The sequence below is a fragment of the Stegastes partitus genome, unplaced genomic scaffold (genome assembly GCF_000690725.1).
Source record: "Stegastes partitus isolate 25-593 unplaced genomic scaffold, Stegastes_partitus-1.0.2 Scaffold109, whole genome shotgun sequence".
NCBI lineage: Eukaryota > Metazoa > Chordata > Actinopteri > Pomacentridae > Stegastes > Stegastes partitus.
In genome coordinates this window covers 488,911-510,400 of record NW_007577840.1, presented here as the reverse complement: position 1 = coordinate 510,400, position 21,490 = coordinate 488,911, and the positions used below count along the sequence as shown (strand labels likewise).

Below are 21,490 nucleotides of genomic sequence, written 5' to 3'. Positions count from 1 at the left end.
ATAAAAACAGGCGCCCATGTGTCAGCCATTGTGAGCGTTCTCTTTGTCTCTCAAGAGGTCACCAAAGCTGTCAGCTACTCATCTTCCTTAAGGCCACTAAACACACGCCAGTCAGTGTGTGTGAGCGTCTGGGTGTCTTTGTGCACGTCAGTGTGTGTGTCTTTATTGGCGTAGGGCAGTTCAGGGTACATTTAGCACTAAGCAAATAGCAGTGGGAGCAGTTTGGTCAGCTGTGATTAGCTGTAGAGAAGCTGAAACATTGAAGGTGACTACAGCGGCACCACTAATGCCTGTGAATGTCACTGAAGCCAGGACACAAAGTTTAGTCTAAATTTGTGTCTTTGCCTTTAGAAACTTAGCATTCAAGGCTTTCCCCAGGAGACCCTTTAAGGATATATTGTACTGATAACACCTCCGTCCCATCACACACACACACACACACACACACACACACACACACCTAAGAGATATGTATTCTCACACCCAAGTAGCAACTGCATTAATCTTTTTTTCTGTTCTTCCACAGGGGTGATTTACACTGCTGGTATCCTGGACTGTGAGACCAAAGATTCCTACTGGCTTAGTGTCTATGCCACAGATAGAGGGGTTGCACCCCTGTCAGCTTCTATTGAAGTCTTCATCCAGGTACCTGTCAATGCTCACATTATACCGTGCATGCATAAGAGGTCTCCTAAAGAGAAAACGTCTTGATTTTTGCAGATAGAGATAGAGGCACAAGCATGAAATTTCCCCAGTCGCGGTTTGCACTGCTCAAGCCTGTGTGCTTCAGGTTGGTGTTGTTTTTAATAGAAAACTCATCAGTGGGAGTTTAATTAATACAACAACGTCATGCTTGATCAAAGTCATGCCTAATAAATTTAGATACAGTTTTTTTGTAAACTCGTAAATTACAGGCAGGGAATTTGACTCAAATTAATGGGTCCACGCCATACTAGCAGTATTTAGATTGAAAGCAGCGAATCTGTGTTCAATTATGCAATAACCTTTGCATACCTGGTCACACCGAATGATTCAGGCAGCAGCTTCGAAGCCACCAGGAGCTACTGTTGACTCAGTGGGATTGTTTGATGCTTAAAATATGATTTGGGGGGAAACATTCCTAACTCACCTTTATTCCCTCCCCGTCCGATCACATTTTCATTAAAAATGCTTCAGTTTTAAGTCCTCTTGGCTTTTACTGTGCATTTACATCTGATGCTGCATTTGCTTTGTACTCCTCATGTTATGCAGTCTTCAAAGAGGACATGTCTATATATAAAAAAAGACATTTTATGAAAAGGTTAAGCTTCTTTGTCTGTATCTATCACTGATGCATGTTAACAGCTTGTCAACATGTAACCGCAGGCTAATTTGATGTTTTTATTGTACATTCTTATGGAACATTGCATCCCAAGTAACAGTTTGGCACCAAAAACGACCTGTGACACTCTCCAAAATGGTAATTGTGCTCAGTCTGTAAGCAGCAGATACACTCTATGAGAAATTCTCAGCTTCTTCCAGTTTATTTGGCACTAAATAATCCACTGTCTAAACACTCAAATACACACATCAGCGCTACACCACTGCTCTCCCTTTGGGGTAAGAGTTCAGCAGTGTATAAAAAAAAAAAAAAGAAAAAAACACAAGCAGCCTTTTTCTGGCTTCGGGATATTCACGTGTGGTGGTGTGATTGCTTCACTCCCGGCCTCTTCATCACAGACAAAAGTGGGAGAGATTAATCAGGCGCAGGTGCTTCTCATTCACTGGCTGAAACGTCTTGGCTGTGTGTGCCTCCCAGCGAATGCTCAATCAACGCTCTGTTTGCCATAAATATTGGAGATTTATGGCGTTCGAAGGGAAATTAATTCGCAATTCATTTACAGTGTGACATCTATGACATTTCCTCGTAAATATATTTCCATTTTGTGATTGATAACAGATCAACCCACACCTAGTCTCTATCGATTACCAAAGATACTAAAATCTGCAGATAGAGTTGCCTCACAACAACAAAATAAAGCCGTACGTGCCCCTTTTGCGAGGTTTGTTTTTTTTATCAGCAACACCTTTTGCCAATTCAGATTCAGCTCAGATATAGCTAACAGTTAAAACAGATATGAACAACAATGCTTATCCGAGTCCCTTATCCAGCTCTTGCCTTTTCTAACTCTTTCCCCCTTTTCTGTCTCGCTTCCTTTATTGTCTCGCCTCTTTCTTTCTCAGGTAGAAGATGTGAACGATAATGCTCCCCTCACCTCTGATCCTATCTACCACCCAGTAATCATGGAGAACTCTCCAAAGGATGTGTCAGTCATCCGTATCCAGGCGCAGGACCCTGACCTCACTGCCACGTCTACCCGTCTGAGCTATCGCATCAGCGCTGGCAATCCGCAGAATTTCTTCACCATCAACCCTAAAACAGGTGAGACTCAGAGACGTGTCAGTTTGAATAATTAATACGCGTTGGCAACATTATTAGCAGTATGCAGTTGATTGATGGAACAATTCATTATTCTAAAAAGCAAATTATTTACCTTTTTGCGCTGATAGGCTTGCATGTCTTCTTTCATTGTGCGCTTCATTCAACAAAAAGCTTCACACAATTACTTAAACACACTTTTTATGCCACAAAACATCCACTGATGAGCTGCTCAGGAACTTGTGTGGAATTTTACATGAGTCAAAGCAGTTGCGTTTGCCTCAAACAGTGTATTTTATTGCATTTCATGATATATATAAAGTATGTATAAAATGTATAAAGTTCAAACCAAAGCCTAACCTGACTGAAACTTGCAGGAGTATTACTTTTTGAATTAGCTTTTCATTTCGACACTACCAACAAGCTTTATTACTACATATTGGATCAAAGCGAGTCTTAAAGAGTGTGAACTTGTGAAATGATGCTCAGATAGCCCGTGGTTGTATATTATTGAGAACATGTGGGGAAAAAAACGATGTCATGAAAAGTTTAACTCCGTGAATGTGCATCAAACTTTTGCGTAGAACTATTTCGTCATCCATGGAGTAGTTTTACTTTTATACGTACATGCAAAAATACCAGTCTTGGTTCTGTAAGTGGAACTTCACCGCGCGTTTCTGGATTCATGTATTAGTCAGTAGGTATTTTTTATTCTTTATCTGGTTGGACTGGGTTTCAAAAATTGGATTAGAAATTCTGAGTGAATTTTTCAAAATAAGCTCCACCAATTTGGCTTTGCGCTGCTGTAACAGCATCTGACTCACGACAGACAGTTTGAAAAAGCGGATTAAAATAGATACAGCAAAAACTGATTTTTTTTTTTAGTCCATGAATTCTTTTTTTTCTCGTCAAAACTTGACGCTCACCGCAACTTAGCGTTCGGTCAGAGGTGTGTTATGCTGGTAGCGGCTAATAAAGCTTTGAGCTGCTAGCCTCAATCAGAGATGAGAAGTGGGCCACAGAGGTCTGGTAAGCTCTCTTCTTTGAAACTCCTCACCACCCCCGGATTTTGTCATTCTCATACTTCATCCTGAGCCCCAACTGACGCTGCCTTAAAAGATAATTGCTTCAGGCAATTTATCAAATTTCACACAGCTCCTCTGAAGCCACAAAAGGCTTTATATATCTATTTTTTTCTTTCACATATGCGCTTGAAGACCTGTAAATAAGACTCCGGTGTGTAAAATCACAGGAGTTCCCCTTTAAATTTCAGACGCAATGTTGGAACTTCAAAGTCCGTTTCCTGTCTCCTCTTGGACTTTTTCTTTTTGTAATGTTTTTTTCTGTGCATCTGCGAATTTTATGTACCTGCAAAATCTTTTTTTCAGACTTTCATGCATTTGAATTTCTCATACATTTTTTTAACAGGCTCACAAAAGATGATTTACAACTGCAGTCTGTGAACTGAATATCATCTCACAGCATTATGCCTGAATAGCATTTCAAACCCTGAAACCTTCTGTAAAAACATGGGATCTTTGTCGGAGTCTGTCTTGATCCCATCCATTTCACAGTCTTGGTGTACTAGAAAAATATTTAAAAACCGCCTCTGTTTTCAAACGAATAATCGAGCCGTACTGAAAAAATGTCCACATTTGAAAATTAGAAGAATTGTCACCATGTCTGTGCACAATACAAACATTGTTGAAACCAGAAAAAACATCTGATATGTTTCAGTTGTGGCTGCCAAGTTTGAAGTCTGGGAATGTCCCCATGCATTCTCAACACAAGCTTTGCTTGAAGTTTACATTAAAGAATTATTGAAGAGGTGACATGTTTTATTCAGATCCAGAGCAAAAAAAAACATTGTGAAGTCTTTGCTATTGCTGCCCTAGATTAAGTCATGAGTGTTTCAATAAACAGCAAAAGGCAAATATGAACATTCCCGCTGTTCCAGGAAGCAGTGTTTTCATTTGGAGAAATAATAATCAAAAACTGATGGCCTGCATGTAACACACAGCATGTCAGCTTAGGGCAGAAGGAATTCCCTAATGGTATGCTGTTGCATGTTCACTCTGTTTGTAAATCAAAGGGGCGCTTCCATTTATCATCCTCTGCGCCTGTTTGAATATGCTTTTGTGCATTATGGTTATACTATTGACACTATGTAGGGAAGCGGATAGGCTGATCCAGGGTGAGAAGGCTAATATTGATCCCAACAGAGGCATGCCGAGCCTCACACACTCATTAATATGTAAACTGTACCCATCACACATGCTTTCTCACACATATCGCATCTTATCTGCGATAGTGTCTGTTTTGTTGCATCCAGCTGACATTAATGCAGGTGCAAAATCACGTCGAATTTCTTTTACAGCTAATCCCACATCCAGCAGCTGTGTCTATGAAAAAATACGTGTCTTTGTATGAGAGAGAAATAGACTATGTGGCAATTAAACAAATTGATTAATTGGTTACAGCAATGTGTTAGAAAGGGCAGTTCAGTTGCAACGAGTCGATGAAGATGACGTCACAACCACAACACACAGCTGTACAAAAATAATTTTCCCTTTGTGTGTGTGGCGGCGCATTTGTGTGTGTGGGGGGGGTTTTTATTTCCGTGGTATCTGTATGTGTGCCACAGGGGAGAGTTTCTAGCCATCTGAGCCCTGCTGTCTGTCTCAGTAAAAGACCCACAACATTTTGTTATCTGCTAGTCATTAATTTTATACAAGGGAACTCGCATTGACGACGGTATTGTTCACACTGTGATAAATGAACTTTTACAACAATACTGAGTAATTGGTTTTCACTGTTTCAAGCAATCTTTTCTCTCAAAGGAAAAACTTCAGATTCCACCAGCTTGCTGAATCCAATAAATAACATGAGGTTTGTGTCTGTTTTGAATAGGCTTTACTGTGCAGTTTTATAAACAGTCCCAAAGTATGAATTTCAATGCATCTTTACCGTAATTTCCATTCTAATGTGACTGACAGCGTCAGTCTGTTACTGTGGTAATAAGACATGCATGAGTGGGACGTGTTCAATATAAATCACTCCTCACTGTTTGCTCAGTTAAAAACTTTCCATGGACAAGGATGATTTCATTGGGTAGATGAATAAACAAAATCCAGCTGATTGATTTGTTTTCATGAAGCGTTTGCCAGGAACACTCTGACCCGAACCGCCACCAAACTTCTTCAAGTTTCCAATTGTTTTTCAAAACAAGGTTCGGGGTGGTTCAAAGTGATGCATTTTTCAAGTTCACTCTGGAAATGTCAATTTGATGGGTTTGAGGTAGTGCAACAATTCCCTGAATGTTTTGAAGCACAACTTTGAATGAGTGCAAAGTGTGTAAATGTGCTGTGACAGCTTACAGTGCTGTCTGTTGGTCTCTGGATGTGTGAGTGAAGCCTTCCTCCTTTGGGGAGGAAAACAGATCAGATAAGTGTTGACACAGGGTGTTAGATGGAGCAGCTTCTTGTAAAAGCATGCATGTTTGCAGAGCGCCGTCATGGAGTCATGGTGGCTGCGTGACCTTTTTTGTTTTAACAGCAACGTGTTGGAATAAAGTGGTTTTGTTGTACCAGGACACTTTTGTTGAAAAATCTCCTTTTGGTCTGTTACAATACAGTGTCAGTTTTGATTTTGATATCTAAAGTTTGTATTTTTAATGATGCTCAGTTAGAAAGTAAACGAGAGACTGTCTTGTGATAGGATCACACCAACATGCTGTCAGCATGCTGATGTTCCAGCCGATGAGTGCTCGGCAGCGATTAACATATTATTGCATGAGTACTCAGTGAGTACTTGGATCAATATCTACAGATAACAAACCTTCTAAGTGGGGCTCCTTCTATGTAATGTATGGTATGGTGGTCGGGTAATGAGAGCCTATGTGGCGAAGAGGAATGGTATGAGATGTAATCATAAGAGACAGGGCCACTGGACCCTGATATAAATTTTGTGTGTGACCGAAGGTGTGGGAGGGGACTGTTAAATTATTTTTCTCATGTCAGATTAACATGGAGTACTGTCCAACTGCAGATGTGCTGCGAGCTGTAGATCATTGATTTTTATCTTACTCACACTGTGTTCTGCTGAACAAGCCCCACCTCCCCCCTCCAGTCTCTCTCCTGCAGCTTGCGACCGCTGCTCTAGATTTACTCCTAATTTGTTTAATTGAAGTTAGCCTGCGTAACAAGCTCAAGGTGACACCGTGATATGTGCAGGCGCGGGAGTGTGTCAGTGAGTGTGTGTGTCAGTGAGTGCGTGTGTGTGCGCATATGTGCATCATAATTTCAGTCTTCCCACTGACTGTTGACTGGACAGTGTTTCAAGCACCTGAAATAATCCCACGTTACTGCAATGCCTCATTACACTGGAACAAAAACATTATCACAATTCAAGCACCCTTACTGTAATCATTCTACATAAAAACAGAAACACACATAAATATATATACACACACACACACACACACACATTCATGAACAAATCTTCTTTACATACATTTATGAGGACCATGTGTATCATGAGGCTGCAAGGTGGAGCAGTGGTTAACATCATTGCCTCGCAGCAAGAAGGTCACCAGTTCGCATCCCATTGAGGACACCAGGGATCTTTTTGCATAGAGTTTGCATGATCTCCTCATGTAGCGTGGGTTCTCTCCGGGTTCTCCGGCTTCCTCCCACACAGTTCAAAAACATGTTGAGGTTAACTGGTGATTCTAAATTGTCCGTAGGTGTGAATGTGAGTGTGCTTGGTTGTCTGTCTCTAAGTGTAGCTCTGTGATAGACTGGCGACCTGTCCAGGGTGTCCCTAGTGAGGATTAAGCGGTGTGTAGATGATGGATGGATGGATGTATATCATGGCAGTCTTGAGTTTCTACTGACTTCTGTAACTCTCAATCTTCTATGATAGAATCATGGAAACGTTTGTGTGTGTCATAAAAAACAACTGTGCATTTTGTTTTTTATGAATTTCTTGTAGGTATTTTGTAAATATGACAAAAATCTACTGGGTCAAAACTATACATAAAGCAATGCTTTCTCTAAGCTTGATTTAGCCATTTTGTTACCACTTTAGGTGTGTTTGAGGTCAATGTCTTGTTGGAACACCTTACTGCATCCAACACCCAACCTTCATTTTAGGTTTTCCTGAAGAATGTGGAGGTAATCCTCCATCTTTATCATTCAATTTACTTTGTGTAAAGCACCAGTTCCACTGGCACCTGAACAGCCCCAGAGTATAGTACCACCACTACCATGCTTGATGATTAATTTGGTGTTCTTGGGGTTAAAGGTCGCACTTTCTCGCCTTCAAACATATTGATATGTCTGCATAGATGATTTAGATCTGTAGCTGCTTTGAAAAGGCTTCAAGGGACTTTCCTGACTTGATCAAGTTAATGAGTTGCATTTTTAGAGCTTTGCTGAGCTCCTCAGACTTCACCACTACAGCGTTTGTGGCAGAGTCTGATGAGTGCATCAAATGGACCTTATTTAAATAGTTTTAGAGAAGTCAGCAGCTGCAGTCTATTACAATCACTGACAGGAAGTTAAGAGGTCATGCTACTAAGGAAAGTTGATTAACACAACTTTCTACATCACCAAAACTGACATTTTAAGGTTCTGTATGTATATTTTTAACCCAGCGTATTTTGTCATATTTCCAGAAGACCTATAATAAATCTATGAAAGAGTAAAAATGCATTATGTTTTTTGTGACAAAGACACATGTGTTTCAACGATACCATGAATATCTGTTGTATGGTGTTGATATTAAGGTTCTGCTGTGAACATAAATAAGCATGCCACAACAGATTATTCTTTTGCTAAAACAAGATCAAAATGATGGTATTTCAGTATTGAATTAGTGTCTTTTTTCTGTGTACTTGTTTGTTTGGATAAAATAGATCGAGGCCAAGACAAATGTATCCAATTCAGTTTATGTGTTCTTACGAGATGCTGAACAGTACATAAGGATTGTGATCAGCAACATTCATTTGTTCTGGGAAACAACAGTTAATTCACTGGATTGTAAAAGGCTGTATTTGTTTTTGGATGAATGCACCTTTTCCTTTTTTTTTTTTTTGTGGCCAGTGAGCAAAATGGCTCTGAAGCTTTTGTTTTGTTTTATGACTAAACCTTGCTGTTGCATAAATCTGTTTACACTGTCACTTTGTAGAGACAAAAGGCAAATCCTTTCCCTGTAAATCAGCACATTTTAGGGCTTGGTTTAAGTTAAGGTTAGGGTAAGGGTAAAAAAAGGCAAGAGTCCAGGCAAATCCTTGTAAGTCCGTGTAATATCCTGCGAAGTGAAGTGAAGGAAACATGGCTGTGTGCAGGGGAGAGGAGGGCCTTTGTAGTTGTACGGTGATAGTGAGCCAGCTAGAAAATGACAAAATAAGAAAACACTGAAATCAAAGCGGAGAACAAAAAATGACAGCAGAAAATGGAGCTGTCGTTGCCTCTGATTTCCACTGCAGCCCGCTGGAGTTCGTCAAACCACCTCACCACCAGCTAAATAATCTGGCTCGATCAAAGCTATTATCAGTGGCCTCACTCCTTTCCCTCTGTCCTGGTGGCTTGCTGGCCAACTGAATGACCCTCAGCCGTGCAGGACCATATGAACATGTGCCAAATGTGACTGCCGCTGCCAGGGACTGCAGGCTATAGTTTCTAGAGCAAAATGTTTAGATGTCACAGTGTACAAGTGCACACACTTGCTCATTATTATTAAGGTTAATCTAAACGCACATGATTATTGATTCAAAAGTGATATCTAAAGTTTCTCTTCTATGATTTTCAGGTCTGATCACAACAACTGCAAGGAAACTGGACAGAGAACAACAGGCAGAGCACTTTTTAGAGGTACAGTAAAAAACCTGAGCACTGTTCATAGGTTCATAGTATAATTATTTATCCAGCCCTGCCACCTGCCACAGCCCACTATTAACAAAGACAGTTTGGAGGACAACCCTGCCAGGCCCTCAAGGCTCCATAAACTGTGATGAATGGCTGTAGTTTTGGGGCCCAGGTTTAGGATTTTCTAAATGTAATCATTCATCATTGGTTATCTTCTCCACTCAAGACGGGAACAGGGAGGAGAGGAGTTGGTCTGCTCAGCATTTGATAAGTGCAGACACTGGGCATACAGATAGCTCTGTGATTACCATTTCTGTTGCTCCTGCTGCTCTGCATGCAGATGAACCTGATAATCAGAGATTCTTGACTTTAGAGACATGGGCAAACTTCTCTTTCCCCAGACTTTTCTTCCGACTTATTAAATGCTGTTGAATCTACAAGCACTATGCCCTTCCGCAAAATGGAATGAAATAACCTGCAGTTGACCCACAGCATTGCAGCTTGGTGTTTTTATTATGTATTGTATTACATGTCTGCGCTTCCAATTGACTTGTCTGGACTCGTAGCGCTTTGTTTAGCTCTGGTCCTTAATAAGAACTCAGCTTATGACAACACACTGCAAAATGAAAGCAACAAAGAAGGCTGCACTATTCACACCGAAAAGGAGTTTAACACTGGGGGCAGAGAAGTCTTTGTTGTTACATCGTCCTGTCCAGTGATTTCAATAGGAATGCCAGTCCATGCATGCCACCCACTGCTCCGCCCGCCAGCTTGTGCTGCCTGTCTGTAATTAATAGTCTAGTGAGCAGTCAGGCTAGCAGCAATGGTGTTCACCCTTATCTGATCCAATTGATCAGTGATCAGACCTCTGCCTCCAGGGGATCAATAATACAAAGAGATTTCCCGTGAGCTCAGCCCCACGTGGCCCTGCACTTCACACTGACAGCCGCGCAGCGCGAGCAAGATTTAAGATGTCAATAAATGTATGAACATGCAAAAAACATCCCATAAGTATGACAAAACAGGTTTTTCCCCTAAAGGTGTTTTGCATTATGATGTAATAGTTACCCAGGAAGAAGGTTGTCTATGTAGTGGCTGAATGGGATCCAGATAAATAACATTCAACAGACAGTGATGCATCTTTGTGACCAGCTTATGTTTGCTTTTTTTTTTAGCGCGTTTGCTCATGTGATTGCTTTTTTTTTTTCCCTCAGGTGACAGTAATTGATGGCCCCGTGACCACCCGCCAGTCCACTGTTTGGGTCATAGTTCACATCGAGGATGAGAACGACAACCCGCCAACCTTCCCGGAGGTCCTCTACCGCATCAGCCTGCCCGAACGAGACCGGAACAAACGCAGTGAACCTGTGTACCGCGTCTTTGCCTACGACCGTGACTCTGGAGCCAATGGCAATATCACCTACAGCATTATTGATGGTAATGAGGATGAAAAGTTCAGCATTGATCCCAGGACTGCTATGGTGTCATCAAAGAAGATGGTCACCGCGGGCAGCTACGACATCCTCACTGTGAGTTTCATTCAACAAAGTTTAAAACGTGATCCTTGTTTTTATAACGGGCCCCCTGATTTCTAAATACCGTTTGGTCCAAACTTGGCTCACACATTAGCATCATGGCAATCATGACGATAAATCAAAAGTCTGATTTACAGACTACAGATGGCCTTGCTTGGGAACACTGTGATCTCTTTCCGGCACAATGCTCCTCTCTTTCCACTTCTTGATTGCTGCTTTTTCAATTCATTTTCTTACAAAAAAAAGTCGTAGCCAGTTGGGGGTCAGTTAGTTTATTTGGCTCTGCTTTCATGCAAAGTTGGCAGGAACAAACGCAGTCACAATGCCATTTTTCATCAGGCACAAACCCAGGTATTTGAGCTTGCACTTTTTTTCTATGGCCAGTGAACTCAGCTGTGCCAAGGTGGTAGCGGTGGCACAGTTGTGTTTACGTGCATCAGGTGGCATGGTGCGTCTTTGATATCAGCGGCACCAAGGTGGGAGTAGTGGCACAGTTGTGTTTGTGTGCATCAGGTGGCAGAGTGTGTCTTTGATATTCTAAAATGAAATGGCACTTTTCACCCGGTTCAGGCTTTGTCACAAGCATAAATTTGTTTTGGTTTTTACCCCAGGAGCAGTTTATTCATACTAACAGTGACTTCATCCTACTAAAGTCATTTACGTTATGCACTGCATAGAACTATTTTTCATCAAAGAAGGTATCTGATTCACTGACTTGCTGGTTGCACCCATGTGTCATCAACCTTATTCTTGTGCTTGTCCTTAACTTTGGCAGAAAAAAAGCTCCTAGTTAAATTGTGGAAGCAGCCTACTCTCAGAAAAAGCAAAGACACCAGTGTTCTCCCTTTCGGTTATGTTCCTTTAATGCTCTTCTCTGAGCAAATAACGCATTTGACTCAGAGGTCATGTCTTCAGTGAGCACCACTTAAAGCCATATTTTACAGTTACCTCTCATATAGGTTCTACCATCAGTTTAGTTCATTTATTTTGATCAATTGTATTCCTATTGAGAGTGTGAAAGCCAGAGCAAGCTATTTGAAATCAGGCAGGGACATTCATCACATTCAGTGGTGGGAGAAGCATTCAGATCCTTTAGTGTTGTTGCCAATACAACTGTGTAAAAGTACTCCCTTACAAGTGAATGAAAAATCCTACTCAAGTAAAAGCATATCAGTATTACCAGCAAAATGTAGTTAAGGATTAAAGTGGGTGTACTAGTTTGGTCTTTCTGATAGATTGTTGTATGTGTAATAATTAGATTATTAAAACTGAAGCATCAGTGTGTCAGCAGCATGTTGTAGCTGCTGCAGGTAAAGCTAACTGCTTTATATACAGTCTTATATATCCAGGGACAACAGATAAATCTAAGCGGTTGTCAGATGATTAATGGGAGAGAAAAGAAGTAAAAAAAAAAAAAGAAAGATGTTTTGTTTTTAGTTTTTGATTGTTGGTGAGATAGTGAGTCATTTGAACATTTAATGAAATGAAAGCATGTGAAAGGTTCAGAGGAAAAACCACTTCTTCCCAGAGCTGTTAACAATTCACACATCTGAAATGTGACCCTGACTACATGATGCTGTTTGTAAAAACGCCTGAAGTCAAAAAGGTTGGAAAACAATGGTTTAATCTTTATGTGTGTGTTTTAAAAGCTTAAATTATCCACTGTGTAAAATGTTCACCTTACAAGTCACTAAAACTGTTGTATAAATGTAGAGTAGAAAGTACATTACTTCCATGTGTGGTGGAAGTAAAAAGTAGCGTAAAAGTATTGCACTCAAGTACAGTACCGCCGCCACTGATGGCAGTAAACTGTAAATGTTGAGGTCGAACTGCGAGGCGAACAAAATGTTATTTATGGATGGGATGTTGCTGCTGAAGTGTAGGTGTAGTCAATGTCCTGTAGGTAGAGTGTAAGTGTAGAGGAGATGAGTATAAATCATCAGCGTAGTTTTGACAGTCAGAAGTGAGGAGGCCAGAATTCTAATCTACTCACAATGTTTGCTTGGCTTGAATACATACATACTAACAGCAGCCCAAGGAGTAAATCTTCTTCCTTCACTCGTAAAGTCTACTGCGTTGGGCTCCTGGATGTGTCAGCTGAACGTCTGATTTAAGTGCTGTTGCTGTTTTTTTTTTTTAAACTCTTAGATAAAAGCAGAGGACAGCGGTGATCCTCCATTGTGGTCCACCGTCAAACTCCACGTGGAGTGGATTCGCAAACCCGTCACCTCGCAGCTGCCCTTGCTGTTCACCCAGAGGTACTACAACTTCTCCATTTCGGAGACGACAGCTGTTGCTCAGCCGGTGGGAGTGGTGGCTGTCAGCCAGTCGAGCACGTTGGTGTGGTTCAGTATCATCGGTAAGAAAATGAAAGCGCAACATTGGACAAACGTGTACAATGTGTATTCAGAATTTGTTTGTGCTGTCAGCAACTGTGTGATAAAAGTGCTAAAGTTCTTTTTGTTATTGCTCATATTTGAAGTGTTCTGTTATGTAGAAATGCAAATTTGGTTTTATTTAACAGGTCATCACACCTGCGAACCCTTAATAGTATAAGATGATCATTTACCTTGAATTAAGGTATTAATTGCCTTGAACTGATATGTCCATCTGCATATTTTACAGTCATGATCATACTTTTGAGCTCTTAAAAAGTGTGATTATTTGGCTTTTTTGGGACCGACCTGTCCAGGATGAGCCAAAATCAGTACACTAGAAGCGATCCATTCTGTATCAGTAGCATTTTGAGATTTAGTTGAGATTAATTGTACACAAACAAAACTAAAATCTATACAAAGATTTCACTTCAGCCAAATGCAAGCAAAGGAAGAACAATGAAAAAATGAAACCTCCTGCTGCTCTTACTCTGGTGAAAACAATAAATCAGGAGCACACACCTGTCTGCCTGTTTGAAACTGGAGAGCGCTACCCTTCCTCTGATTCAGATTTTCAGAAGTGATTAGCTCATTATTGACTGCTACTTGACAGTTCGCAAAAAATCTTTGTTAAACAGGAAAATGACCTTATCAGTTGATTATTCTTCTTTGGTTGCACATGTCACACAGAAGGATAAAGAAAATGCAAATGTGGTGAGTTTTGTCCTGTTCCACTCTTACTGTTGATACTGGTACAGAAGATGGTCATCAATATTTCACATGGATGATTATCTTGACTTTCAAACCTCAAGATCTGGAATCACAGACCCCTCACCCACTCTGTGCCGGAGAATTCTGATGAAAAGTCCATTTACATTACTTAATGACAGACACAAATGCGGAAAGTATCAAGAGGTCAGATTTGCAATGCTGTATATAGATGATTCAGACCTTTGATCACAAGAATATCTTGACTTCATAAATATTGATAATCCTTTTTTCCCTCTCTCTCTCTCTTTTAAGGAGGACGACTTGCCAGAGAAATGTTCTACATTCCGCAGAATGCTTGTGGAAAAAACTGCTCACTTGACACAGGTCTGGTCAAAGCTAATTTCTTTCTCAAAAGCCCCGGGTTTTGAAGGAATTCTGAAAGTTCAGGAAATACAGCACATAGTACCATGACCTTGTTTAGCCAAAGGCAGTATTTATTGATCTGAGTTGGAAAAAGGATTCTCACACAACTCCACACAAACAGCAGTGGTTTGTTATCTCTGCCCAGGCAGGACAGGTTTATGCCATTAGTTCAGCTACAATGCTGCTACTTGGGAAAGTAAATGTGAATAGTTGTGATACAGTCTGCTTCTAACGGTAATGCTCCCACTTCCATGAGACTTCTCCAAATGAAAGTGTATTTTTATAAAATACCTGGCCGTGATGTCAAAGCGACAATGACACTCAGGACTAAATTTGAGGCTTCTTTATTTTCTTCCTGCAGTTACAGATAAACCTGGAAGTGGCTATAATTGCCTTTTTTTATTTTTATAACAATGCATCAAATGACAACCATGCCGAGAGACATCGCTTTAACTGAAGCGATAAACTGAAATAGAATCATCACTCCAATTTGCAGTCCATCCTCAGCTTTATGGACCTTTATAGAGCTTGGCTGTTTAGCTGTCCAGCCCACAACATTACTTTTTTTGGATCACTGTCACTGTTCTCTTGCATGGTTTTCAGCTGTTTAAGCAAGAACAACAATAAAAATCATTAGCACGAGTGGTACTTATGCTCCATAAACAACCATGTTAATGTTCCCATATCAGCCTAAATGGTTTGTCAATATTGTGTCCCAATTGGCCTAAAAATGATATTCCTTAATTAAAGACCCCCTCTGGTGAAAATTAAGTCTTTAATCCTGTTAACATGTCCATATGGTGGTTTTTATATGATATGCTGGAAGACATATCATAAGCAAAATATGTAGTCAGGGTCATGACAGAGCATTTATGCCTTAAAACTGCAATGTATTGATGACAGTCACAAAAACATGGATTCATACAGCTGGTATTTCATATAAACCTAAGGAACCAATCCTGTCAGCTTGTGGGGTGACGTTTCCCATATCATTATTCTTGTTCTTGGTTTCTGGTTATCAAAAAAAAAGACCCAAAACTCTATCATGTAATTTTGATACACAGAAATTAGTTTATAGGTTTAATATTCATAGATCAATGCTTGGAGAGAGACATATTCATTCTTACAGTAGGGGAAAAAAAAAAGTAAAGTATTTGTAAGTTTCTCTCACTTCTCCTAGAGGTCAATTTAAGTATGCATCCGTGTGTTCATGTTTCTTTTTGTTCATATGCATTCATGTGTTAAAGAAAAATTGAAGGAGCCACTTGTCACAATTTACCTACAGCACCGAATCTCCTCAGCGAACTTGTCTGTTGACAGCAAAACTGTCAGTAGACAGTTAAGACAAAGGTTGTTGTCTTTACTCCAAGTGACTTAATTAAGAAATATGAAATGAAACAGGCTGAAATTAAAATCGGCTCATTAACAGAATGTTTATGTGCATACATGCATCCGCAGTATGCTTAATTGCCTGTTCAGATTTTGTATCATTTGTAAGTTGCAGATGCTACCAAACACTGTGAAGAATGAATCAGACCCCCCTAGAAGCTGATATCTAACAAGAAAGAAAAAGAATATATTTTTCAGACTCCGTACTGTGCATTTTTGGTTCTCGTAATGCTGTGAGATTGTCCCCTCGTGGTATAAAATTGACCAGCCTCTCCTCCAGAAAAAAAGAAAACAAAGAAAAAAAATGTGCGAGTCCCCGTGGTTTGCTCCCACTCAACACGCATCAGTGGTTCTGTGAAAAATGCCCAATCAGTATTCATATGCTGAGGGGAGCTCAAGCTCCCAGATATCTCGAGAGAGAAGCTGGAATGAGACGAAGGGTGGTACTGAATACCTAACACGTATCAATCCTCTCCCTCACTTTAATCAAACATTAAGCCTCTAAACTGTACACTCACCGCCCGTGGAAAACACCCGGCTGCAGGTTTTTGATCTCTGAGATGGGTTGTGTTTTGGAGTGATAAGACAGATGTTTGTGTGGCTGTTAACAGCTCTCAGGCTGCCAAGTGGGTTCACTGCTACATCGCATTGCATTTCAGTTCATTTTATTTCACAGACCCTCCAGCTCCAGACGAAGGCACCTGGCCAAAACAATTACACAGTAATAACTTAGAGCACCTGAGTTTAGCACGCAAAGTGAATACTAAATGACTGACACTCTGTGTGTAATTGTGTGTGTGTGATTCCAGGGAGCTTTGACATGCAATTTGACCTTCAAGTGGGGGTGGGGACTCTAGTCGTGGCCAAGCCCCTGGATGCAGAGGTGCAGTCTGTGTACAACATGACGATACAGGTGACAGATGGGACCAACTTTGCCACAGCGCAGGTACACTGAGTTTTGATTTGTTATGCACTGGCACTGCCTCTTACACACTCCAGACCCACATCGAATTAAATTATTGTTACCTCTTTCCTAGGGGAGCTGTTTACTCTCAGCCTCCCTTCCTACGCTTGCACTCCCCTTTTTCCGAAATTATCTCTTGCTGACTGTGAAATGTGCTTTTTGTTGCTCCGTCTTTGACATTCCCTGTGCTCCTGTTGTCTTGGCTGGCCTGCTAGGTCTTCTTTTGCAAGGGAAATCCTTGATATCAGTGGATTAATGGGATTACCCTGGGCAAATAAAGGTCAAGTGTTTGTATACAGACAAAAAAGTGTCCACATCCCCTTTGGACAACACACTGTCTGGCTTAGAGAAGTAATACAAATACTGCTTGGAAATTGTTTTTCGGTGATATCGTATTTCATGTGCAAATGAAAAATTCAACAGGGAGTGTTGTCCCGCATCAAGTATTATCTGCCACCGGGGCTAATTCTACACCATCCTATCTCTGTGGATAATATACTGAGCACAATTCTAGGCTGTACGTACCTCGCTGACTTTGCAAATTTTCCTCGTCCGTCTCTTTGTCGCTCAGGTGTTCATCCGAATACAAGACAGCAACGACAACCCTCCAGTGTTCTCGCAGTCGGCTTATGACATCAGTGTCTCCGAGGATATACCAGTCGACATGGAGCTGCTGCGGGTCAGAGCGTCAGACGTGGACGAGCGCGCCCGTTTGAGCTTCTCCATCTACGGCAGCGTAGATCCAGCCAGCATGAGACTGTTCAGGGTCAACCCCGGCACTGGGGTTGTCTACACTGCAGACAGGCTGGACTATGAGGCCAGAACACAGCACATCCTCACTATTATGGTGAGAAAGGAGACATGGAGGACATGAGTTACTCAGTGTGTGTGTGTGTGTGTGTGTGTGTACTTGGCTGTTACTGCTAGTCTGTGTGCGCTGCTGCATGTGTGTGTCCCTGTGCTCTCTGCTAAATGATGCTCCTCTTGGCAACTGCGCCCGCCTTACTTAATTTTAGCTGATTTCATTCATTTATCACCTCCTACAACTCTATCCATATTCATCTCTCATTTCACCCGATACTGCTCCAGGTCAAGGATCAGGAGTTTCCATTTAACCGTGACCTGGCTCGTATCCTGGTGGCGGTGGAAGACTCCAATGATAACATCCCCTACTTCACCAGCACTGTATATGATGCAGTAGCCTATGAGACTTCTTCTGCAGGCACTTCTGTACTGCAGGTGACGGCCCTAGACAAAGACAATGGCATTAATGGGCAACTCACCTATAGCATGGAAGCAGGTGTGGTGACATCTAAAAGAAAATTATTAGTGTTTTTATGTATTTTCTTCCTTTTTTTAAATGATGTGAGTAAACTGTGGCCTTTTCATGAATAAGAAATCGGATTTACAATTCAGTTCTTGTGCATTTACCAGTAATGATGTCTGTAACCTTTCTGTTACTTTTAGGTAACTCTAATGGTGTGTTTGGCATTGATAATGCCACAGGCCTTATATTCATCGCCAAGGACTTGGACCTTACCTCTGTGGGCTTTTACACTCTTACTGTGCGCGTCACAGACAGCGGTTTTCCTCCATTAATGGCCACTGCTTCAGTTCGCATTTCCTTGATGCTCTCGGACTTCTCCAAACCCAAATTCACTCAGAAGGAGTATCAGTCTGAGGTAAAGAGAGACACTGCTGAATGAAAGAAGGAATGCATGGGGGGAGAGGGCTGGGAGGGGGGAGATGGATGGAAGAAAGGAAGGCTTGAATATGTGAGGCGAGGATGGCTGGTAAACTGAGCGTATAACTCATTGCAGTGCCGACAATGTGTATCTCTAATGTCCATTTTTACAGATAATGGAGAACAGTAAAGTTGGAACACTTGTGACCACTGTGAGCGCCCTCAGCCGCTCTGCACTCATTTATGACATTACCAGAGGCAACGAGGAGCAATGCTTCTTTATTAACCATCACACCGGCGTGATCATTACACGCAGAATGCTCGACTTTGAGGTTTGTTTCAAATGTTTTTGTTTCGTTGTCGTGTTAAAAACAAATAAAAAATCAGGAACTTTAGGTGTTCATCCTCCACATGTCACTATCAGGGAAACCTTTGTTCTGTCCCTGATACATTCTGTACCTTGACAACATCCAAACATACAGTCAGAGTCATGTATTCAGTGACAAGAGGAACAAGCAGTCCTGCAACAGATGGTATGTTCCCCCCAGAGCCCTGATCTGAACATCACTGAGTTAGTCTGTGATTACGTGAGGAGACAGAAGTATCTGAGACAGCCTGAATCCACAGAGGAACTGGGGCAAGTTTTTCAAGATGCTTGTACCAACTTACCTGCCAAATACCTTGAAAAACTTTGTGCAAGGGTACCTTGGAAAATTGGTTCTGCTTAAAAGGCAAAGGCTGGTCACATCAAATATTAATTAGATTTTATTTTTCACTTTATTGCCCTAAATAGAAAGTTTCTCTATAAATTGTATTCATTGCATAGTTCTTGAAAGCATCTTCACCTTACTATCCATGCTTGAAAACGTGCACAGTAGTGTAGGGCTGAAGAATTAATCGATTTCAAATTAAAATTGCAAACAATGCAATTTGCAAATTGCAACAGAGACTACAATTAAGGATATACGTTATGCAGCACATTTGTCCCAATGCTCTCATGTAGTAAAGCTCCATCACATGTTTGAAATCTATCACACAGTGAATGTTGAACTGAAAAAATAGTTTTTTCATAATGTTTGTGAGAAAAAAATCACTTGTACTCATTAGATATCTGTGTTTTGACAGAAGACAACAACCTATTTTCTGATGGTACGTGCCCTGAGCATGGCTGGAGTGGAGGCCAGCACCACTGTCATCGTCCAAGTTGGGGATGTCAACGATAGCCCACCTGTTTTCCAGCAAATCAGGTATCAGTGAAGGTCAAATTCGACTGATAAAAGACTACAGCCTTGTCGCTGGCTTGCAGCTCCCGCTCTGTTTGTTGAGCTGCAGTAGCTGTTGACAACAGTAGATTTTCTGATGTGACTTGAAGAAAGCTTTCTTCTTTACAGCAGTATTTTCTTTTTATGTCAGGTATGTGGGTGCAGTCAGTGAGGCTGCTCCGATCAACAGCGTGGTCCTGGGAGAGGATGGCAACCCTTTAGTCATCCAGGCGACTGATAAAGACCGCAATCACAACGCCCTGTTAGTGTTCCAGATCATAGACGAGACCGCTCGCATGTTTTTCAGCGTGGACTCTGGGACTGGATCAATTAGGTAGGTGGTATTACTATTGATTTAATTCACCTGCTTATAAAACATTACATTATCTGATATATAATGGGTTTGTTTGAATGGTTTAAAAATTTTAGAACGATTGCCAGTCTGGACTATGAAACCTTCTCTGAGTTCCTCTTCCGGGTTCATGTCAGAGACAGTGGTCAGCCTCCTAGGAGCGCTGAAAGCCCAGCAGAGGTCATCATAAAGGTAAGAAAATGACACATGATTCAGCTTTCACTGCCTCGTAAATCATTCTTGACTCACTTTGATTCCTGTGCTGTTGCAGTGAGCGTAGACACGATTTTCACTCTGTGTAAACCCTGTCTTAGGTGATCAACATCAATGATTCACCTCCAAAGTTCTTCCAGGATACTTACGAGACAGTCCTCCTTCTACCTACCTACATTGGAGTCGAGGTCCTTCGGGTCGAGGCTTTTGACCCTGACATGACCTCTGACCTCCAGGCTATCAGACCGCAGCTAGTGTACTCTCTGGTGGACAGCAATGTGGAGTATTTTGCTGTGGAGCGCTACAGCGGAGTCGTGACTGTCATCAATCAGAGCCTCAATAAAGACCGTTATCGCTTTAATGTGAAGGTAAGTGATCAGCTGTCAGTGGACATGACGTATCATTAGCACTTCTATGTGAATCTCTATCTTAGATCATCAGCATGCAGTCGGCAATGGTTTCCACGGAGACGTCTGAGCACTGGGTCACCTGTGGAACTGTGCACCCAGATCCCCAGTTATTTATGCATTTATTTTCTGTCCCAGGTCTCTATGCCTAGGGGTTGTTTTACTATATTTTATTCAGAAGCAAATGGTGCAATTCCTGCAAAGTCTTGTTGATTACACTGTAAATCATTTTAAGTCCATTCAGCTTTGAAACAAGACCTCCCCTGATGCCGTAAAATGTGAGATAACTGCACTGAGGTTGATTAATTAGTTGAAAGTCATCTCATGAGCTGTTAAAGTGTAAAACGACGATTACAGACTGATTTGCTCTCCCTTTACGTTTTCTAAGTTTAAAGATGCTCTTCCTCATTTAACATTCAGACCTTGCAGCCTCAGCTGTTGAAGCCATTTTTTAACTGGAGCGAGTACAAAGAGAACCTGTGAGGCTGCTCCTGGTTACAGTCAGATAAATGATAAGTCAGTGGGGGTAGGGACTGAATTCACTACTAGCCTTTTCATAGTTAGAACTGTTTTGAATATTGTGAAAAGAAACAACCATAGCCTAATTAAACATGTTTTAAAGACGCCCGGCAAGTTTCCACCGTGTGTTTTCTAAAAACTACAAAACAAAAGTGTTTAACCGTTGAACAATGCATCCTGGGAGGTTTGCTTAGTTTTTGTTTCTTTTAATCTTTATTTCATCAGTCGAGTAAACTCTCAGCTGTTCATGCATTCAATTCATCGTTTTAGGTTGAAATTGCTCAAGTTATAAGAACTCATGTTTTTAGGTTCTAAAGTGGTCTGAAACACAAATTAGACATTTTAAGTTTAATTAACAAATTAGCAAA

At 41.1% G+C, this 21,490-nt stretch overlaps 1 protein-coding gene across 1 annotated transcript in view; it reads left to right on the top strand.

The window, feature by feature from the left end:
• Nucleotides 1-21,490, top strand: part of fat3b (FAT atypical cadherin 3b) — a 64,245-nt gene that overhangs the window by 9,530 nt on the left and 33,225 nt on the right. Inside the window, exons 4-18 of the mRNA XM_008277894.1 lie at nt 527-645; nt 2,224-2,422; nt 9,233-9,294; nt 10,503-10,817; nt 12,972-13,182; nt 14,222-14,293; nt 16,531-16,667; nt 17,257-17,532; nt 17,775-17,985; nt 18,153-18,367; nt 18,543-18,701; nt 19,495-19,616; nt 19,783-19,965; nt 20,061-20,175; nt 20,298-20,564. Coding sequence (XP_008276116.1) covers nt 527-645; nt 2,224-2,422; nt 9,233-9,294; nt 10,503-10,817; nt 12,972-13,182; nt 14,222-14,293; nt 16,531-16,667; nt 17,257-17,532; nt 17,775-17,985; nt 18,153-18,367; nt 18,543-18,701; nt 19,495-19,616; nt 19,783-19,965; nt 20,061-20,175; nt 20,298-20,564 — 2,663 coding nt within the window. The remainder of the gene's footprint in view (nt 1-526; nt 646-2,223; nt 2,423-9,232; nt 9,295-10,502; nt 10,818-12,971; nt 13,183-14,221; nt 14,294-16,530; nt 16,668-17,256; nt 17,533-17,774; nt 17,986-18,152; nt 18,368-18,542; nt 18,702-19,494; nt 19,617-19,782; nt 19,966-20,060; nt 20,176-20,297; nt 20,565-21,490) is intronic.